General features: G+C 29.0%; 2 protein-coding genes across 3 annotated transcripts in view; one reads left to right on the forward strand and one right to left on the reverse strand.

Annotated features, from left to right (window-relative positions):
• The window catches only part of LOC123296657 (potassium voltage-gated channel protein Shaker), a 381,812-nt gene that overhangs the window by 255,063 nt on the left and 107,283 nt on the right, over positions 1–19,466 (reverse strand). The gene's annotated exons all lie outside the window — the stretch shown is intronic.
• LOC123296658 (probable uridine nucleosidase 2) lies at positions 251–4,752 on the forward strand. The gene is made up of 5 exons (XM_044878225.1): positions 251–514; positions 2,154–2,373; positions 2,523–2,694; positions 3,124–3,386; positions 4,300–4,752. Exons 1-5 carry the CDS (start codon positions 453–455, stop codon positions 4,615–4,617), a joined length of 1,035 nt encoding a protein of 344 aa, XP_044734160.1. The 5' UTR covers positions 251–452; the 3' UTR covers positions 4,618–4,752.

Genomic DNA, 19,466 nt, shown 5'->3' on the forward strand with positions numbered 1-19,466 from the left:
CGAAAGTTACTTAAATGTGGAAAAAGCCCAAGAGATTGTTCAACTTAATCCTTTACTGCAATGTTTCAACAAAATTTCCACAAAGAATAATTTATTTTAATAAGTATTTGTATACAATTTGGGGAATTTTAAATGATAAAAAATTATAATGTGTTAAAAAAAATGTTAATGAGACGTTTATCTGACCTCGCTACTAAGATATGTTTTTATATTTTATATTTAATTACTAAAAAAAGTGTACAGTGGTAATTATCAGTAAAATAATTGTTCTGGCATTTTACAAGCATGTTAAATAAAACTATATTAGAATTTCAAACCTACCACATGTGTCAATATGAATAAAAAGCCACTGATGGACTTGTGTCATATGTTAATTGTTTGATTTTGTTAAATAAATAAATTGATATTAAGTATAATAAGGTTTGATAAAAAGTTAAATCAAGGGTAATAAAATGTTCATGAATCTTGACAATCAGTGTTATTTTATACTTAGGGTTATTGTTTTAATTTCATGGTAAGCAGTCATAATGAATATTTTAAATTAATAATTTTTATTTCATACACTAATTTTTCTTACGGATGTACAACCTGGGCTACGATGGCATTAATTTCAAGTATAAATTTTTATACCATGTATATTTGAAATATACATGGTATATTAAGTTTAGTCCAAAGTTTGTAACGCCTAAAAATATTCATGCTACGAAAAAAATTTTGGTATAGGTGTTCATAGAATCACCTATATTTATAATTAGTCCATTTCCGGTTGTCCGTCCGTCCGTCCGTCTGTGGACACGATAACTCAAAAACGAAAAGAGATATCAAGATGAAATTTTTATAGCGTACTCAGGACCTAAAAACTGAGGTCAAGTTCGTAAATGAGCAATATGGGTCAATTGGATCTTGGGTCCGTAGGACCCATCTTGTAAACCGTTAGAGATAGAACAAAAGTTTAAATAAAAAAAATGTTCTTTATAAAAAAATAAACAACTTTTGTTTGAAACATTTTTTTGTAAATATCACTGTTTACCCACGAGGGCGCTTATTAGGTGCAAATTTTATAGTATGCATTAATATGGGACTATCAGTGTGTGTGTAGCTATTTAAAAGTGGATATCTTTTTTTATTAACGTGACGTCAAAAAACAAACGATTGTTTCATCAACACTGTCTATACATGGTATTTCAACAATTAACTCAGTCAATTGTTTGTTTTCACTTGTTTTTAAATAAATTTTCTACTTTAAGTAAAATTAGGAAAACAATTTTTCGATGCCTGAAGGCTTAGGATTTAGAAGAAATAATCGCTTTGTCTGAATTTTGTGCCTATCGATATTTCGAGGGCTTTTCACCTAATTTCGTCGAAGTTCTAACCGGTGTAACGTCGTGGTAATTCAGAAATCTCAACCCTTTATCAACCCTGCTCGTACATTCCTTATATGCTCGGTGGCAGCGGTTTTCGTTATAATATCTTTATCATTTTTAATATGTTTACTTGCTACAAACAGTTTTACGGCTAGGAGTTTTTTTTTTATTCAGTTATTATTATTATCACAAGTAATCAAAACATGTCTTTTTTTTGAGTCTCTCCATAAGAACAATGCATTAAAAGACCCAAATTTAACATTATATAAATTAGTTTAAGATCTCAGCCTGCATTTTTGGATACTTATTTTTCTATTGAAACTAGGCAGGGTGAAGTACGTTTGGTATTCAAGAGTGGTTGCGATTATTGCGTTTACTAGTGCATAAACTGGACAAATGCTGTGTAAATTGTCGATTTCAATAAGATTTTTTCATATTTTGTTTTGGCGTTCTAGTTTATGAAACTTACCGTTGCTAGCGACAGATATTATCCCAATAATAAAAAAAAAAAAACTTGTTCAAATCATTTAAGTGTGGATTCAATAATTCTCATATGATTAAGTTTTGAAATAAATAATATTATTATACAAATTGTTATTATTATCATCCATTATTCTTTAAAATAGTAATTTATTTAAATAAATAAACATCCGTAAAACTTGGGATAAATAACTTAAATGTAATTATAGTTGGCTAGACAGAAACTCGATTTCTTTACTAGCGCGTATCTTGTGTAAGACTATTTGAAATATTTTGGTATAATGGCTCTAAATTCTTTGTCTTTTTTAGTTTAAAAAATGGTCTTGCTGATAAGAAATGTAACAAAATAATAATTGACACAGACGCTGGAGGTGACGACGCTGTTGCAATTGCACAATTAATACTTGCAAATCAAATAGACTCACCACCTACAGAAATATTGGGAATTACTTGTGTAGCTGGAAATACTAAAGTTGAAAATGTTGTTGTGAATGTTTTAAAAATTTTACGTGTCTTAAACGCAACAGATGTACGTAAAAAGATTATTTTCATTTTAAAAACTTATTTTTAATAATATTGTTTATAAAGTTAGGGTAACATATGATAAGTCTAAAACTTCAGTGATATATTCAACATTTTTTCATTTAAAAAAAAAAATTCCCATTTTGTAATGTTTAGATTCCAGTTTTTATGGGAGCAAATCGACCACTATTAAGAAATTTTACGTTCGACTTTTTTTATGGACAAGATGGCTTAGGTGATGTTAACTTTCCAAACCCACCAACAATTTTTGATGTTCAAAATAAGAGCGGTGTGAATGCCCTAGTTGACATCACTTCCCAATATCCAGGTATGGATGGATAAAGTTAGGTTATACATATATAAAAATAAGCTATAAATTGTTGCTCGATTTTTTTTTGTCTGCTGTGCACCTATGTTTTAAATATGTTAATCTTAATAGAGAGCCATTAACAACTCAATATGTCCAAACAAATAGCAAGAAGATAACATCTATCGAAAAGGTTGAAAATGATTAATTTTTTTTATATTTCCCTCTATTTTCAACGTTTTAAACAGTTGGAAACGTTTCAACCACTGTCTTTTAACATCAAAATACTCGATTTCTATAAATTCGACATAGATGCCCCAAATAAATCTCATTTTTATGTATTACCAAATTTACCTGTATCGTCCATTTTCCAAAATATAGGCAAGAAGAATCATAGAAATTGCGCTTCATTTGTATTGAATTCAACCATCTTTTATTATAAAATTATAGGTGAAGTTACAGTCATCGCCTTAGGTCCATTAACAAATATTGCACTTGCATCAAGAATAAGTCCAGATTTTCGATCAAATTTAAAAAATTTACATGTTTTGGGAGGGATTCTAGATGAAACAGGTACTGCTCCAAATGGTGCAGAATTTAATTTTTATTTTGATCCTGAAGCTGCGTTTACGGTGTTCAATGACACAACATCGCAAATAAAACCTGTTATACAATTAACCACGGATGTAAAGTACACAGAAATGATTCCATTGGTATAACTTTAAAAGTACAGGTAAAACAGATTTCTATACATTCATACTTCAATACTGAAATATTTTCTATTTGAAAGTAGGGCATAAGCATAATTGGGAAAAAAATTTGGTATAAGTGTTCATATAATCATCTAAGTAGTCCATTCTGTCAACACAATAACTCAGAAACGAAAAGAGGTATCAAGCTGAAATACAGCGCACCCAGGACGTAAAAAGTGAGGTCGAGTTCGTAAACGAGCAACATAGGTCAATTGGGTCTTTGGTCCGTTGGACCCATCTTGTCAACCGTTAGAGATAGAACAAAAGTTTAAATGTAAAAAATGTTCCTTATCAAAAAATAAACACTTTTGTTTGAAACATTTTTTTGTACACATCAATGTTTACTCACGAGGGCATACATTAGATGCAAATTTTATAGTATGTATTAATATGGGATTATCAGTTATGTATGTGTGACATGTTTAGGTATATGTGTAATGTGATAGAGTAACCAACACTGTCTATACATGGTATTTCAACAATTAACTCAGTCAATTCCTTGTTTTCACTTGTTTAGATGTGATTTTAAGGTCATCGGTGCATTAGCTTATAATTTTTTTTATATCTTCTATATTGAACGTTAGAAGCAAGCTTGACTTTGTAAGTTATTTTCCCAAAACCCAACATAATTCTTAAAAATGCAAACAATATGATTGAAAGTTGCAACATACTATCAAAAATTAATATAATAGTATCGAAAGCATGATCTGCATATTCCCTTCTAGAATCAATTTTCATTTTTTTAAGTTTAATCAGTTCAAGAAAATAGCGGCTCAAGTAGAAAGAAATTTCTTCGTCAATATTGCGAGTATGATATAGAAATCTGTGTCCCTAAATAAAAATTGTTATTGGTTATTTTATTGATATTTCATAGGAATGGCGTTGGAATACTTTGGCTAAGATTGATTCACCAATCATAAAATTTTTTAATGAAATCGATAAAAAGGTTTGGCAATCATCACGGGTAAAGTATTACATACCATTTGATGGGTTTGTAGCTGCAGCATTTATTTCGTCTGACGTGGTTGTATCGACAGAACGTTATTGTGAAGAAGTATTATATTGTGGTGAAGATAATTATGGCAAAGTTATCGTTAAAAATGACAGTACATGTTACCAAAATGCAAATGTAATAAGAGAAATTGATACAAAAGTTTTTATGAACCTTTTAATTAATTTATTTTCGATCTGAACAAAAAATATAAAAATATTAGAAAGATTGTTTGAAGCAAAATGAGAATCGTAGTTTGGAATTATTTAGGTTCTGGAATACAAAAAGTACCGAAATTGTCTGTTGAAAGTAAATAAAAAACATAACTTATATTTTCCTATTTTCTATTTTTTTATCTTTTAATGATAATATGATTTCCTGTATTAGCTATTAATCTAAAATACATTTAGTCAGGATATTTTCAAATTTCAGCTCGGTTAAGAAGTTATAATGTATTGGTAAGTCGAAAGCCTGTGCTAAATGGCTGCACATCTGATAAAGACCTAGTTTTAAAGTCCAATAAGATTAATTCATGGATAACAGTTAATTTTTATATACAATTCTATTGTTTTAAGTAAATTTAGAAATTTCGCACAACTACTAATAACTGTTAAGACAAGTGGAATTTACAAAATTTAAAAAACCTCCGACCAATGTTTCGGATGGATTGGATCTATGTTCCTTGAAACATAGAAAAGAATATTCTCCCTAAAATTACCTTTTTCTTTATAGCCTTCTCCAAACTGAACCTATTTTGAATATCATCGGCTTTTTTTTTTAGTTTTTTTTCGGATACAGAACCCTAAGCTCATACTTCAAGCATAGCTAAAACTCTCTCCATTAAAAATCCTTCAAACAAAAAACAAATTTGCTTAGGATCTGCGAAGCCACAGACGGACATACAGCCCGACACAGACATAGTTGTCAAACTTATAACAGCCCCATGTTTGGTTCGGGGAAAACTGATTTTTATGTTACTGGCATCGTTTTGAGACATCTGGTAAAATATTCTATCAGCAAAGTAAGTTTTATAAGCCGATAATAATGTAATCGAACTAACTTATCGGTGTTATTTATTAGGAACAAATTAGTTTTTTTTAAGTTTCCAGTTTATTTGAAGAGCACGTACCATTCAATGTGAAAATATATCTCCCATTAAAAAAAATGAGAGATGGATACATATATTTTGCTAAAAATAATAGAAAGAGAGATGATGGTAGTCAACCCTCCCTGATAACCATAAAGTACAATAATAGTTTTTACATGTACATCCTCGTAGTTGTTACGTTTTCCCTCAAAATTAGAAAAGTAGTGATAAACCACTATACTGCATAATAAAATATCACGTGGTAGGGGATAAAATAGTTTTTGAGATAATTCGAAACTTAAGAGATTTAAAAGATTTGAGTTGGTAAATAATACATATCTGATATTTTTTTCAGTTTGTAAATGTAATTTTTTAAACGTGAAACTTTTTTTGCAGGGCAATGTACATATTTCAGTGACAATTTAAAAGAACACTTTGCTCTTTTGAACACTAAAAACTATGAATTAAGAAAAATTAAATTTTAGTGTTATCAGGGAGAGTTTACTACGGTCAGTTTTCGAACTATAAATAGAGAAAAAAACAAAACAAAATCAACACCAGTGACAACTATCATAAAAAATACATACCCTCCGGCCACGAGTATCATCTGCATTGCTCATAGGTTTGAATAAATTCCTCACACTTGGCTATAAAAAATGACAAAAACGTGAAAACGTGTTGTTATTGTAATCCACATGTTTGTAAATTATAGTCATGATTCCATATTTTTCACATAAATGTTTTCCATATATAAAATAATATGGGTTAGTTCTGTTTAGTAGCATTTATTAATAATATTTTTGGCAACTTTTGTTTCTTTAAATTATATTAGATTTTTTGTTATTTTTTAAATAGTTTTTAGAAAGAATTTTTTTATTGTCACAAATTTATTTTATTAAAATATAAATTTTTATTATTTATAATTTTTGGTGTAAAAATATTCGTGTAGATTTCTTTATAGAGATATGATTTATATTTTATTAATATATAATTTTTTTAATTTGTTTACATTTATTTATTTATTATTTGTAAAGATTTTTTATATATTTAAATGTAAATTCTTGTATAAAATTTTATATATATATATTTGTGTTATAGTTTTTCTATAAAAAAAAAAGTAATCAAAAAATGATATATAGAAATGAATTTTTAAAATTCATTAAAATTTTCTTTTGTATTGATTCACGACATGTAGTCTCTTTCTGCACAGTTTTCCGTACGACGTATTTATCATTACTATTGCACAGAAAATTGTGCAAAGAGAGAAATCCTGCATTCGTAAACAAAAATACGTTGTGCAATACGTATGGATTTCTTATTATACACTGGAGCACACACATTATTCGTACTTTTAGCTCTACTTACGTGTAGAATGATAATTTAGCGCTCTTGTTGTACAATATTATATTATAAGAAGATAAATTAAATTAAAAATAAGTACAGTGCCAAATTTTATCTCTGATAATAACAAAAACTATTCTATGAATGTATTGTTTGGTGTTCTATCTTGTGTTTTTTTTAAATTCATTAGTTTTAGTCACAGATGTAGCAAAGTACTTCTTCATTGTCGAAGACTTTGAAAAAAGAATTATATAAGTAGGCGAGGCGACTACACAGGCAAATATTTTTACAATTCCAAATTTATTTTTGAAAAAACCATTATACCGATTTAATTCGAATATAATCGGTAAAAACTGGAATGCAATACCGATTTCAGTGCATAAAGGACTTCAGTAAGTTTTTCAGTGCATATGAGACTTCAAAAATATTCCCAAGTTATCAGAAACAACACCTTTTATGTATACGAATATCCGATGACGTACGTACACCGACATTTTTAGAATCCAGTATGGGAATAATCCTATTCGATCAATGCTTAAATTAATGAATATACAGGAACATCATGAACAAAAGAGAAACATTTTGGTTAAAAATTTACCGCAGGAACCACTGACACGGAATGTGTCGGTTTTACCTATCAATGTACCTATGTGTGTCATTTCATTCTCACCCGATTGGCTTAGAATTTCGATTTTCAACAACACGCACTTGTTTTTTGGCATTAAATATTTAATTAAATGCATTTACATATCGTAAATTCCATGTAATATACGCATACGCTAAACAGAAAAGAGATACATTTATTGTGTAGAGCCAACCTCCCATGGCAGTAACCAACACCAACATGTGAGGAACACGATAAAATGAATTTTTGTAAATTGTTATTTCTGAATATCCGGGTTTTTACAAAAGTGCCTAATCCCTGTTAATCAGTGGCGGATTTAGAGGTTTGCCGCCCGTAGGCTATTCAATTTTTGCCGCCTCTAAATTTTGATATCTTAGTTCACAATCATATCAATTATCTATCAATAAAATTGCAACTTTATGATTTGTGCTCCACTATCCTCATTACATCAACTTTTCCCGTATGGTTAGTATCATCGAGAACTATGGTACCGTGTTAGATCCTTGATTATTTTTACAGCAAAGAATTATCAAAATTATATTATTTAAAAAGCAACTTATCAAAAAGAAAAATAATCGCTGAGCTCATAAAAATTATTTGTATTTTCTAAAAAGGTTGGCTTATTGTGAAAAAGTTAACAAATGTAAACATTCAATTTAAATAATTCGTGTACGACATAAGCGCTTAAGGCATGATCATTTGGATTTTCCAAACTTTTTCTTACTACAAATAAAATAATTAACTGATAAAATGTATCCATTTTCTAATCCACAAATTGTCTAACTTCATATTTAGTAGAGGGAATTTTTTTATTGTCATGTTGCAATCGTTCAAATATCAGTTATTCGATTGATTTAAACAAAAAGACTATACTTATTCTGAATCTCTATAAGATATCGAACTAGTTTTTTATTTAATAAAAATTAGTCAGTATTTTTTACGCATAAAGAAATAACTTTCTGGAATAGAATTTGACAATTTGCAAACTTGCTGCAGCAATCATGATTAGACCATCGATATTGTATCAAGATTGAATTGTGTAAGGAGATCTCATAATTATTAGGTATACGGAGAAAAAATTATAGTAATTATCAGTGAAGAAAATATGTAAAAATAACTAAATTTCGACTATAATATGGAATCGCTATTGCGATATTCTAAAAATTCATGATCATTACATTATAATCAAAAGCGTTTAGCAATTGTTTATGCAGAGATTTTGAGATATTTATTATTTAGCACTGTATATAGGACTATATTTCGGCTTTTGTTGAATATTTTAATTCCTCTATAATTTTTGAAATTCGTATTTTGTGTGTGTATTATAATTTTTTCTAAATTTTGTCAATCGAAATAAAAAATTTATGAACTAAATTTGCCGCCTCTTAAAATTTGCCGCCCTAGGCTCCAGCCTACTCAGCCTGCTGGTAAATCCGCCACTGCTGTTAATCAATGATTTTTTTTCGCATTCTTCTAAAACTAATTTTATTTTCTATCCATTCAAATGGGAGTGAGAAATATTACAATGGCAGACCTATTTTTGCTTTAGACATGTGTAATTTCAATCAGTGAAAAAAAAAACTTTGTACGCGTACAAAACTCCAAGCTTCAATTTAGAGGAAGAAAAAATAAATCAAACCTTATTTGGGGGTTGTCAAGAATATTAATGTCATAATCTCTTTATAACGATGGCTGAAAAAAGTAAATTACATTTAGTAGCCGGTATGACCATATGTTCCAAAACTGGACAATATTAACCCTAATCTTTGAAAAATATATTTTTAATTCGGTTTTCTTAATATTTTTAAAATACAGCAAATAACCGATATTTATTAATCTACCGACGTTATCGTAGTCGTAATATATTTTACCGACATGACGTATCGGCTCATATTATGGAATCTTGGACTATATGTTTTAATATTTCTAAGAATCATACATTATCTCTAACAGCCAATAAAAAATTGTTCACAAAAATCAAAAGAAATACACTTGTTGTAATTCATATTGATTGATAACATATGAATCAATTAACGACTACTTAAAATTGAAATTTTATAGATTGTAATAATAATGCTATATCAAAGACTCATTCGATGTGTATTATTTTAACGATTTGCTCTTCTATTTTTTTTCCAGTTATTTATGAAATATTTATTTGCTTTAGAATAATATTTATGACGACATTATATTTTGTGATGTTTATGATTGTGTTACATAAAAGTTATGATTTAGTTTTACATCAACGTATTAACCACGTGATCAGTATTTATGTATGAATTTTTATTGTTTATTACTTTAACCTCACATGCTTTTTTGTACTAGTACTAGAGAGGTTTAATTTAAAAAAAGGTAATTTTGAAAGCAAATAAAAATACATTTCGTAAAGTGTACTGGAATTAAAAATATATTTTACTGCTATCATTTCTAACCAGAATAAATGTCGTGAATGGAGCCCCTAAACATAAACATCTAGGTGGGTAAATTGACAATAAAAAGTAACCCTCTGTAACGGTTGGATGATAAAGTTTTTATTAACCAATCATCTGAAATATTTAGTATCTAATTTCACGATATTACTAATAATTTCACGCTAGTATTTAATTTTGTGCTACTTTATATCCTTGACGAGGTATATTTTTGTAGCTAATTAACGCTACTGTCCTCCAAAAACATAAAAAGTAGTAAAATTTGTAAAAAAAACAAACTTAAAAATTTATTCTCTTCTAATTTTTCATGAAAAATGGGTACCTAAAATGTTTTATCAGAGACTAGCGACCCGCCCCGGCTTTACACGGGTGCAATGCTGATACTAAATACACTACAGAAAAACTGTGAACGTTGTATATAAAAACATAGCGGCCCGCTCTGGCTTCGCACGGGTATAAAATATATAGCCTATGTGATTAAAATCGATCCAGTAGTTTTGATTTATTCATTACTGCCCGTGGCCCGCACGCGTTAAATTTGGAGTAAAACAATCCCCCTTTCCCTATGCCATGAAGATTTCCTGCTATCTTTGGAATATCTAAATTCATACACTACATTTTTACTTATTTACTTTTTACTTTTTTAACTATTAACCTCAAAAATAGCAGTACTTCTCCACTATTTAATGGATGTTATTATACATATAAACCTTCCTCTTGAATCACTCTATCTATTAAAAAACCGCATCAAAATCCGTTACGTAGTTTCAAAGATTTAAGCATACAAAGGGACATAGGGACATAGGGACAGAGAAAGCGACTTTGTTTTATACTATGTAGTGATGTTTTATGTAATTCAATCAAAACCAGTAACAATGATGACAAAGAGTGGATCCTGACATAATTCATATATAAACACATTTATGAATATATCAGCTAAAACAATATCGGGTAGCCGATATGCCCCAGCTATAACGACCCACATGCATTAAAATTATACGGTAGACTATCGGTTTAACCGATCAGAGTCAACTTTCTTTCACATAAACATACTTTTTTAGTTAAAAAATTCAACATCATAATATTATTTTCAGCGTAAGTAACTGTATCTTGGACCTTAATAACTCATATATTGGTTATAGAGACCAATATTAATGGAAGTATAGACAGCCACAACGACTAATATGTACGGAAGCTTTCACTTTAATATAAAAATATACATACTTATTGCTCATAACGAGATAGGTTACAACGACTATTATTATTTTTTCTGCCAATATACACGTTATAACCGCATTTAATTGATATTGGTTTTAACATAAACTGAAATCGATATTTCAAGTTTTAAAGGATACATAATGTTTTTTTACAAACTTTGAAATCATTCAAATAGTTGTACTACTGCGTAACGGCCGAGTAGTTAAAAACGCCGTTAAAAAAAATAAGTCATTCATACTTTATCTAGTTACTATAGCCTATATATTTCATTTCACAGAACGCACACTTATCTAGAAGAAAGTAGACAACGACACCATGTTATTAACTTTTACGTTTAAGCTGTTTTATAGAAGAATAAAACGAGTTTGATATATAGCGTCGACAATATTCTATAAATAAAATTCGATCAATTTTAATAAAAAGAGTATAAAACATAGTTTATCGTTTTCGTTGCAGCATTCAGAGCTAAAATGACTTATGTGCGAATTTGATTGGGTATATAGATTGGAAAAGTTAGTGATAACACGCAATATCATTATAATAACCTCAATAAATGATAGTTTTTCCATATTTTTAGAATTTTCGATTAAAGTATAACTTATACGAATAACAGTGAAATGTCGGCTTATAATGAAACATATCTCAATATAAATGTAAAATTTTAAAGTCAACATTTTTCATAATTTCAAGCAAATTTTCATATTTTTTTCTAAAACGTTTTCCTTTAAAAAATAACATTTGCATAAAATTTATTCCTTACTCGGGCAATAAATTAAAGAGAGAATGAAGTACTGTCTAGACGTAAATTCTTTCGTAAATTCTTTTTGAAAACCGTTTTCTACTTTTACACACGTATTAAACGTTATCCGATATTTTCATCTAGTAGTTTTATGGATAGAAACTCCAATAATATTTAGAAGAGTCCAATGACATTAGAAAACCCGGTACAATTTTTAAAAATCATCATTTTTTGCATAGAAGTCGAAAAAGATTTTGGCTATAAGTTTTTTCTTTTAGCTTATTTCAATAAAGTGTTTGTTTAAATATTTATTTTATATTTTTTTAAGATATTCTCTTATCTTTAAAGTTTTTTTGTTTTTCATCGCTAAAAGCAACGAATTTTTTCATAATTTTCTCATATATTATAGTTCATAAATTTTAAGTTTTAATTTGAAAAAATCTTTCCTAAGAAAATAATAAATATTTTAGTATACTTTCAGCTAGAAAAAGGATATGAAACTTTAATAATAATAATTTAATATCTAATTAAATAAAGTTCGTAATGTAGTTTTTTTTTTCTTTATAAATATTCATTTTAGAATAAAAAAAAAGCTTTCATATTATAATAGGCAAAACTTTTACTTCAAAAGCAGATCGTTATAATTTAATTTTAGAATATTATCAAATATAGTAAGGTTGTGTAGTCCTGTCTGTTGTCGAACTACAGGATATGCTTACTACTGTTATAATTGAGAAACACACAACAAAAAGTATAAAAAAAGGTGTGGTATTGTAAATACCGGCTGATACATTACACATTGTGTTTTGAAGAATGCGTCTTATACTAAATATTATGATATAAGAGCTAGAAACGTCACGAAAACCTTTCATTTCAAGACCCCCGCATTTAATTATTTTCTCACTTGATTTTGGTTTCGTACAAGTTTTCTGCTTCTTTTCCTTTTGAATACCTGGTGACTCCTAACAAAGATCTAATAAAATTAATGCTGAACTAGCATAGCTTTATGAGGTGAGTTGCGTCTATAAAAACCCTCACTGCTGCACGAAAGAACTAGACGTAAAACGACTTCAATTATTTGCATTTTTAAGTTCTTACGATAAAATTGACAAAAATAATCGTGACCTGAGATACAAAATTGATCCAAATTAAGTCGGGCGTGCTGAGGATGCATGCATCCAGCACTGATCTAGTGTACTTCGTTCTTTAATCTTTTAAACATTTAATATATATGAATTCTAAAAGTATGTACTTGTAACATTTCAAGTATTGTTGCACAAACTCTTATCGACACAACCAGTAATATACAAAAACCGACTAAGGGAAGCAGTTAGGTTAGTAATAGCGTGTATCCTATCTTGTATACATAGAGTTATTGTAAATTTTTTCCGTTCATACATTTCCAAACTTTCCATTGAACTGTATATTTTTTACTGTTACATATATGTTCATAAACAAGCATCTGTTATTTTTAATACCATAGTTTTATTTAAAAGTGAACGAATTAAATACTCATGTAAAGTGAAAACAGTTTTTAAAAAAAACTATTTATACAAAATATTTCGCTGTCCACGGGAAGTATTGAGATAATCATACTAAACATACAAAGAGAGACTAACTGTATTGTTTTTCCATTTAGTTATTATTTTTTTTTATTTAGTACTTATAACGGGGAAAAAATTTCAATGTTAATTTCCACTCTCATTAATCATTAAGCGTTATTTTTTTTTAAACATACATTTACAGAACACGTCATAAAATATGATAAAACAAACGAAAAGGAAAGGGGCGGTGTACAGATATGGCTGGCTTTAATATCGAAAGGCAAAAATGTTGGCACTCAGTATGTTGGGCACTGAGTGGAGTTCAGAAAAGTGACTTAGGTTGGTTGTTTAGCTGTTGGTTTTGATGCGCGCGACTACTAGTGAAGTAGGCTATGACTGCCAGATACTGTGAGCACCTCAAGACTCAAGAGATGATTCACTAACACCTCTTCTGTCTTCTCCTTTTCCATTTCCCTTTCTCTTTGTGATCAAGATGCTACACACATGCTGTTGTTCTGTAGATACCAAAGAGGTTATGTATAACATAAAGGCTTAAAAGCATAGGAAACCCAATAAGTGAATTATTGACTGTCAAAAAAGAGACCGAAAAAAGGGACCGTCTGCCCTCTTTGTCTCGCAGCCTGACAAAGCACTAAATTAGTATTTTGAATTATTTTATAAACACGTGCATGTCTGTGTATTTCATAAAGTATAAGACAGAGGAAGACAGCTATACGCTTACAATTTTTAGATCTCTGTCTCTATAACGATCAACGATTTGATGGCCACATTACGGTACATTATTACTTATTACGGACATTTATTCTATAGTAGATACACAAGATGTTGTATTTATATATAAATAAAATGAAATAGCGCGTTCTTCGGTCCCATTTTACAAAATCACTACCACAAAAAAATATACAACAACCGAACGGAAAGATGTTACACTTCCAAAAAAATTATTATTAATCAATTTTAAAACTTATAATCCCAAAACTTTCCAAAGTAAAACATGTTTGAGGTTCGAACAAACTGACATACTAAGAGTCCTCCTGTTAGTAGTAATTACTTGTGAAAAAGAGCGTAACTACATACTATATTACTTGAATAATAATATATCGATGATTAACCATATTTTACAAACTTTGTCAACGTTCCACATCAACTAGTTTAGCTAACGTCACGTATATTATAAGGTACTTTAATATCAACAATTTTCAACATTAAATCTGTATAAGAACTGATGATCGGTATTAAAGCTATTTTTTTTTTTTTTTTTTTTTCAAAGTATTCTGTGTAGCAGCATTGTATAATAATAAGTATAAAGTGCATTGTATTCAATATATGAAATAAATCATAATATATGTTTTCTCATATAATGGTAATAAATTGTTATGTTAAAAGGTAAAGCAAAAAAAAAAGAAAGATGTTCATATGATTACGATACTTATGTAACAGACCATTAACATCCCAGATGGTGAAAATAATAACTGCCTTAAACGCTGCAATATTAGTTATTTAATCTAAAAAACAGAAGGTATTTACCTTAGAAGGTAAACTCGCGGTTTCTATACAAGAAATACTGTTATTACTTTTTGTTTTTATTTACTTTTAATCATGCATACGATATTTATGTACATCATGGTCTTTCTATTATAATTGATGTTTTTAATATGAAACATACAGGCGTAAACTAAATATTGACAAATATCTTGTTTAGTATTCTTAATTAAAGAGAATTGAGATTACTAGACAAGATATTTGTCAATATTTAGTTTACGCCTGTATGTATCATATTAAAAACATCAATTATAATCGAGAGACCATGATGTAAATAAATATCGTATGCATTAATATTTTTGTTAATATTTTTGAATTGATTTTCTTCAACTTCACTAATAATCAAAATTTTCAGTTCAATAATATTAAGAGAAAAATTTTAAGTTTTATTGTCCCCTTCCTCTCAACGACGCAAATTCTATGTGCTGAGTCTTGTCAGCAACTATCCGTAGGTAGTTTATTACTGTATTCAAGAATGATCTAGTTTCTTCTTCGTGTTTTAAAATTTTATATGTCTCTTTAAATATTAGAATCTCAGAAATCATAACAAGATGATACAGTTTTCTTCGATCTTTAAGCATTTTCCTATATCATATTGTAACATTTTAATAAGATCCAACCCCCCAACGCAATTATGAGATCTTTGCTATGATATGGTGGATATTTTGGATAATTCGAATTTTACACTTCAAAAAATATACAAAATAATCTATCGCATCAAGTGTACTTCTAGACAACTTTTATATACTAATTTTATCGATAAAAGTTGCTTCTCTGACGAGTTATTTAAGTGTATTAAGAAAATCCATCTAAGATATACACATACATACGTTTTTTAAACAACGGTTTTCAGGTTGAATACAATCATTTCGTATTAGGACATATAAAATAGGAATGGAAAATCAAGTAAGCTATTTATAATGACGTTATTGTTATTATGTCATCGTTTCACAATAAATTGCGTAAAAGATAGTTTCATGCCACACTATACAATAGAGGTACAATAGGAAACGACAGCGGTGGTGGGTTTGTGTCAGTACAAAGGGGCGTGCACAACAATCTGGAACGAAATCTAGATAGTTTTGTAACGTGTGCTTATCTATGATTGATATTCGAGCATATTTTATAGTTGAAACCCATTGAAAAGTTTTCATCTTGATCGAAGCTTTCTATGTATTATATGTATTATAACGATCAAATAATCAAGCAATTAGCATATTACGCGAGAAAAAAAATTATATTTTATGAAAAAATTACCCAAGTTATTTGTATTTTGTGTGGAACAAACCAAGCATAATTATAAAAATGAAATGACAATAATTGTTCTCTACCACCGTGGATATTGTGTATTCTTTAATTGTGAATAACTTGTGCTTTTTTTTTTTTCTTATTAAAAATTCATCTTCAATTTCACTTCGCCGTTCACTGGTTTCTTTTCTTTTGAAAATATTTTTTCATACAATAAGTACGGTGATATATTTTTCATATCAAAGATAAAATTCTCGCAGAGGACAGTAGTGGAAATTTCTAACTATCACCTCCAAATCACCAGATTGTATTCAACTTTAGATGTTTATAATTTTGAGAGATTGGTTGAGTTTTGATTTCATTTTTAATTGATAAATAAAGTTTTTTGAAAAATTAATTAATAAAAGTTAACTAACTAGCTCAAAGAATTGATTTTCTAAAGTTATATAACAACACGCCCTTTAAATAAAGTAATTTGTCTTTACGTATAAAAACTTTAATATATATTGACAAAAGTTTATTTGTTTCGAAAAGTGCTTAAAACTTTCTCTCTCTAGACTGACTTGGTATCACACACACATATATATATATAGTGATATGTAGTTATATAAAATTTAAATTTATCAGTATAGAACGGGTCAAACATCTGCTTCAAACAATTTTGAATTGTTTTATATAAAATAATATATTATTCTCTATACACTACAATAGTCTGTCTAACATGTTTAAAAGATGAAAAAATGGCTATCAGTTCCCTAAATATATGGGGCATTATATACGATTTGTAGACCATTAAAAATAACCCACAAAAAAAAAGATTAAACTAGGTTTCCTCCAGACAAATGTCGTACAATCGTGTGATCAAATCGTAATAATAAGAAACAACTTTTGAAAATTGATTTATATTGTTCATTTTTATAACACAAAAGCCAAATGGCAGCATCGAATATCGTCGATTAAACGTATTGTGCTAGTCTAATTAAGACAAATTTTAAAAAATCTTAATAATTAGATTTTTAACCTTCTGCAAGAGGTCTTTTTTTTGTGTATACTTCAAAATTTAAAGAATGATTAAATTAACACTAGGTATGTTTGGAATTTGAATGAACTTGGGTTTTTTCGTTTGGTACAAATTTACCGAAGTTCTTCCCCCCAGTCTTTAATTGATATATCATCTATTTAGACCCACGATTTTAAACTTTTGGTTAAGGGGACTGTAAAACGTAATAATCTCATCATTGATCATTTTCTAGTTTTTGTAAAAAGCTTCAAATTGATTAAATATCCTTCAATTCTTTAATAACAGGAAAAAACAAATTTACTGAAAAAATAGTCTGAAAGTTTCTACCGTTTAGGTATGTTTGTATGAGCACACTTCCAAGTCGAAAATTAGGTAACTTGGTAATATTATTATTAACTTCCCTGAGGAAGTTAATGTAATAGGGCCGATTTTGAAAATCTCCAGTTTTACATATTTCCGCGCTTTTCAGGCCGCAATATCCGATTCAAACCTTTTCAATGTAATGTCTGTGTGTGTGTGTGTATATCGATTATCTCGCGAACCAGTTATGGCATTAAAAGGTGATTCGACGCGTAATCGCGTATTTAAGAACTGAAAGAGTCTTCAGCAGAATTAGTTGAGCCGTTTTTTAATGATAATAAAGAAATTGGAAAAAAGTGAATAAACAGAATCTGAAAAGTGGATAAAACACATCATTTATCTATGGAGATAATGTTCTTCGACAATATATGTTCGAAGAATAATCTATGAAGGCTAACAAGACCTATTTTTTAATGTTTTTTCCCCTCTTGGAAGTTAGTCATGTGGACTACAGGGGTCGCACTCGCACGACTTCAGTACCACACCAACTATATGTACTGCCAATTTATTTGAGCTAGAGTTTCTAGAATCAGGATTGTTCTTTATGAAGAGTATATTTTATCGTTGTCGTCTTTTTCTGTTGAAAATGTTAAATTTTAAATGACCAAACTTCTTTGTAATTAAATTTTGCAAGTTAATCGTCAAAAAAACTATTAAATTGCTCAAACTCGTATTCAAAATAGAAGAAGTCATCTATCGAGAAAATCTAATTTTTCTTATCTTTTCAATGAATTCGACAGACTATAATAATACTACTAAATCAATAACATTTGCATGAAAGAGACATTTCGTACATACACACACACACACACATATAAATGTAGCCAAAGTACCACAAACAATACAATGAGAATGGTTTTTTAGAAGTAATATTGTGGGTATCAGTTTGCTTACTCAACAAATAATAAAATAGTTCATATATTAAAGTCAACTACTGTGTTCCATGTCTTTATGTAAATATTTAAGTGTAATACCTCATGGGTTTCTTCGAGGTTCGTTAGTACTTTAGTGTACGTTAATATACAAATTCGAGATGTTCATTCGTTAATATACATATTAGAAGTTATCTTAAATCGGAATAATAAAATCTTTGTGTCTTAGAATGCTACTATTTTCAACGTGTTTCATGGTAGAGATCACTGAAATCAGACTAGGACCTTCCGCTTATCCATTGCAGTGCCACTGCAACCTTACTTATTAATTTTTTGAATAACAATAATGAAATCTAATTAAGGAATTTTTTCTATCTATTCGGCAATGCTTTTGAAATGCATATGCAACCCAACTAGTTTGCAATAATTGTACGAAAGGGCGACTACGACGTACTATTCTGCGATATTCGATTAACTTAATCGCAACTGAATAGTCAATCAGTTTTGGAGTTATTTGTACTGAAGTTGAACAAATGTTGAGTCACCGCAAAGGCCTAGGATAAGTGCAATATTTTGTGTCTGAATTTGAAACAACTCACGTCCAACAAAAGTCTGAGATACCTATAATAATGATGGGGTTTAACCTTCATTTGCCAGATCACGTCTATAACAGAGGCCACCCACCTTTTTATTTGTATTCTTGAACAAACAAAAAATTTTGTAAAACTTGATTTTAAAAAAATTATGGAAAATTTATGGATCACATTAATTGGATTTATGAAAATTAATTAAAGTTGAAGGAAATTTTTTGGTTTTTAGAGACCGGAAACTTTAAGCAGACAATTAATTTCTATACTAAAGAGGTACAGGCAATAATTAGAACTTCGGAAATGGGAATTAGATATTCATGTTGCACCATTTATTAAATTTTTGTGACTGTACCCAAACAATTTCAGGGAACATGCATAGAATTTCAATAAAATTTGTATAATTCTGTCAACTT

This window comes from Chrysoperla carnea, chromosome 3 (genome assembly GCF_905475395.1).
Source record: "Chrysoperla carnea chromosome 3, inChrCarn1.1, whole genome shotgun sequence".
In the NCBI taxonomy this organism is placed as follows: domain Eukaryota; kingdom Metazoa; phylum Arthropoda; class Insecta; order Neuroptera; family Chrysopidae; genus Chrysoperla; species Chrysoperla carnea.

Bases quoted from the DNA above. Each gene is read 5' to 3' on its own strand.
- LOC123296658 (XM_044878225.1), top strand. From the start codon at position 453: ATGTTCATGAATCTTGACAATCAGTGTTATTTTATACTTAGGGTTATT. The intron at 2,695-3,123 runs GTATGGATGGAT...ATAAAATTATAG, and splicing joins CATCACTTCCCAATATCCAG to GTGAAGTTACAGTCATCGCC. The intron at 3,387-4,299 runs GTATAACTTTAA...GATATTTCATAG, and splicing joins ACACAGAAATGATTCCATTG to GAATGGCGTTGGAATACTTT.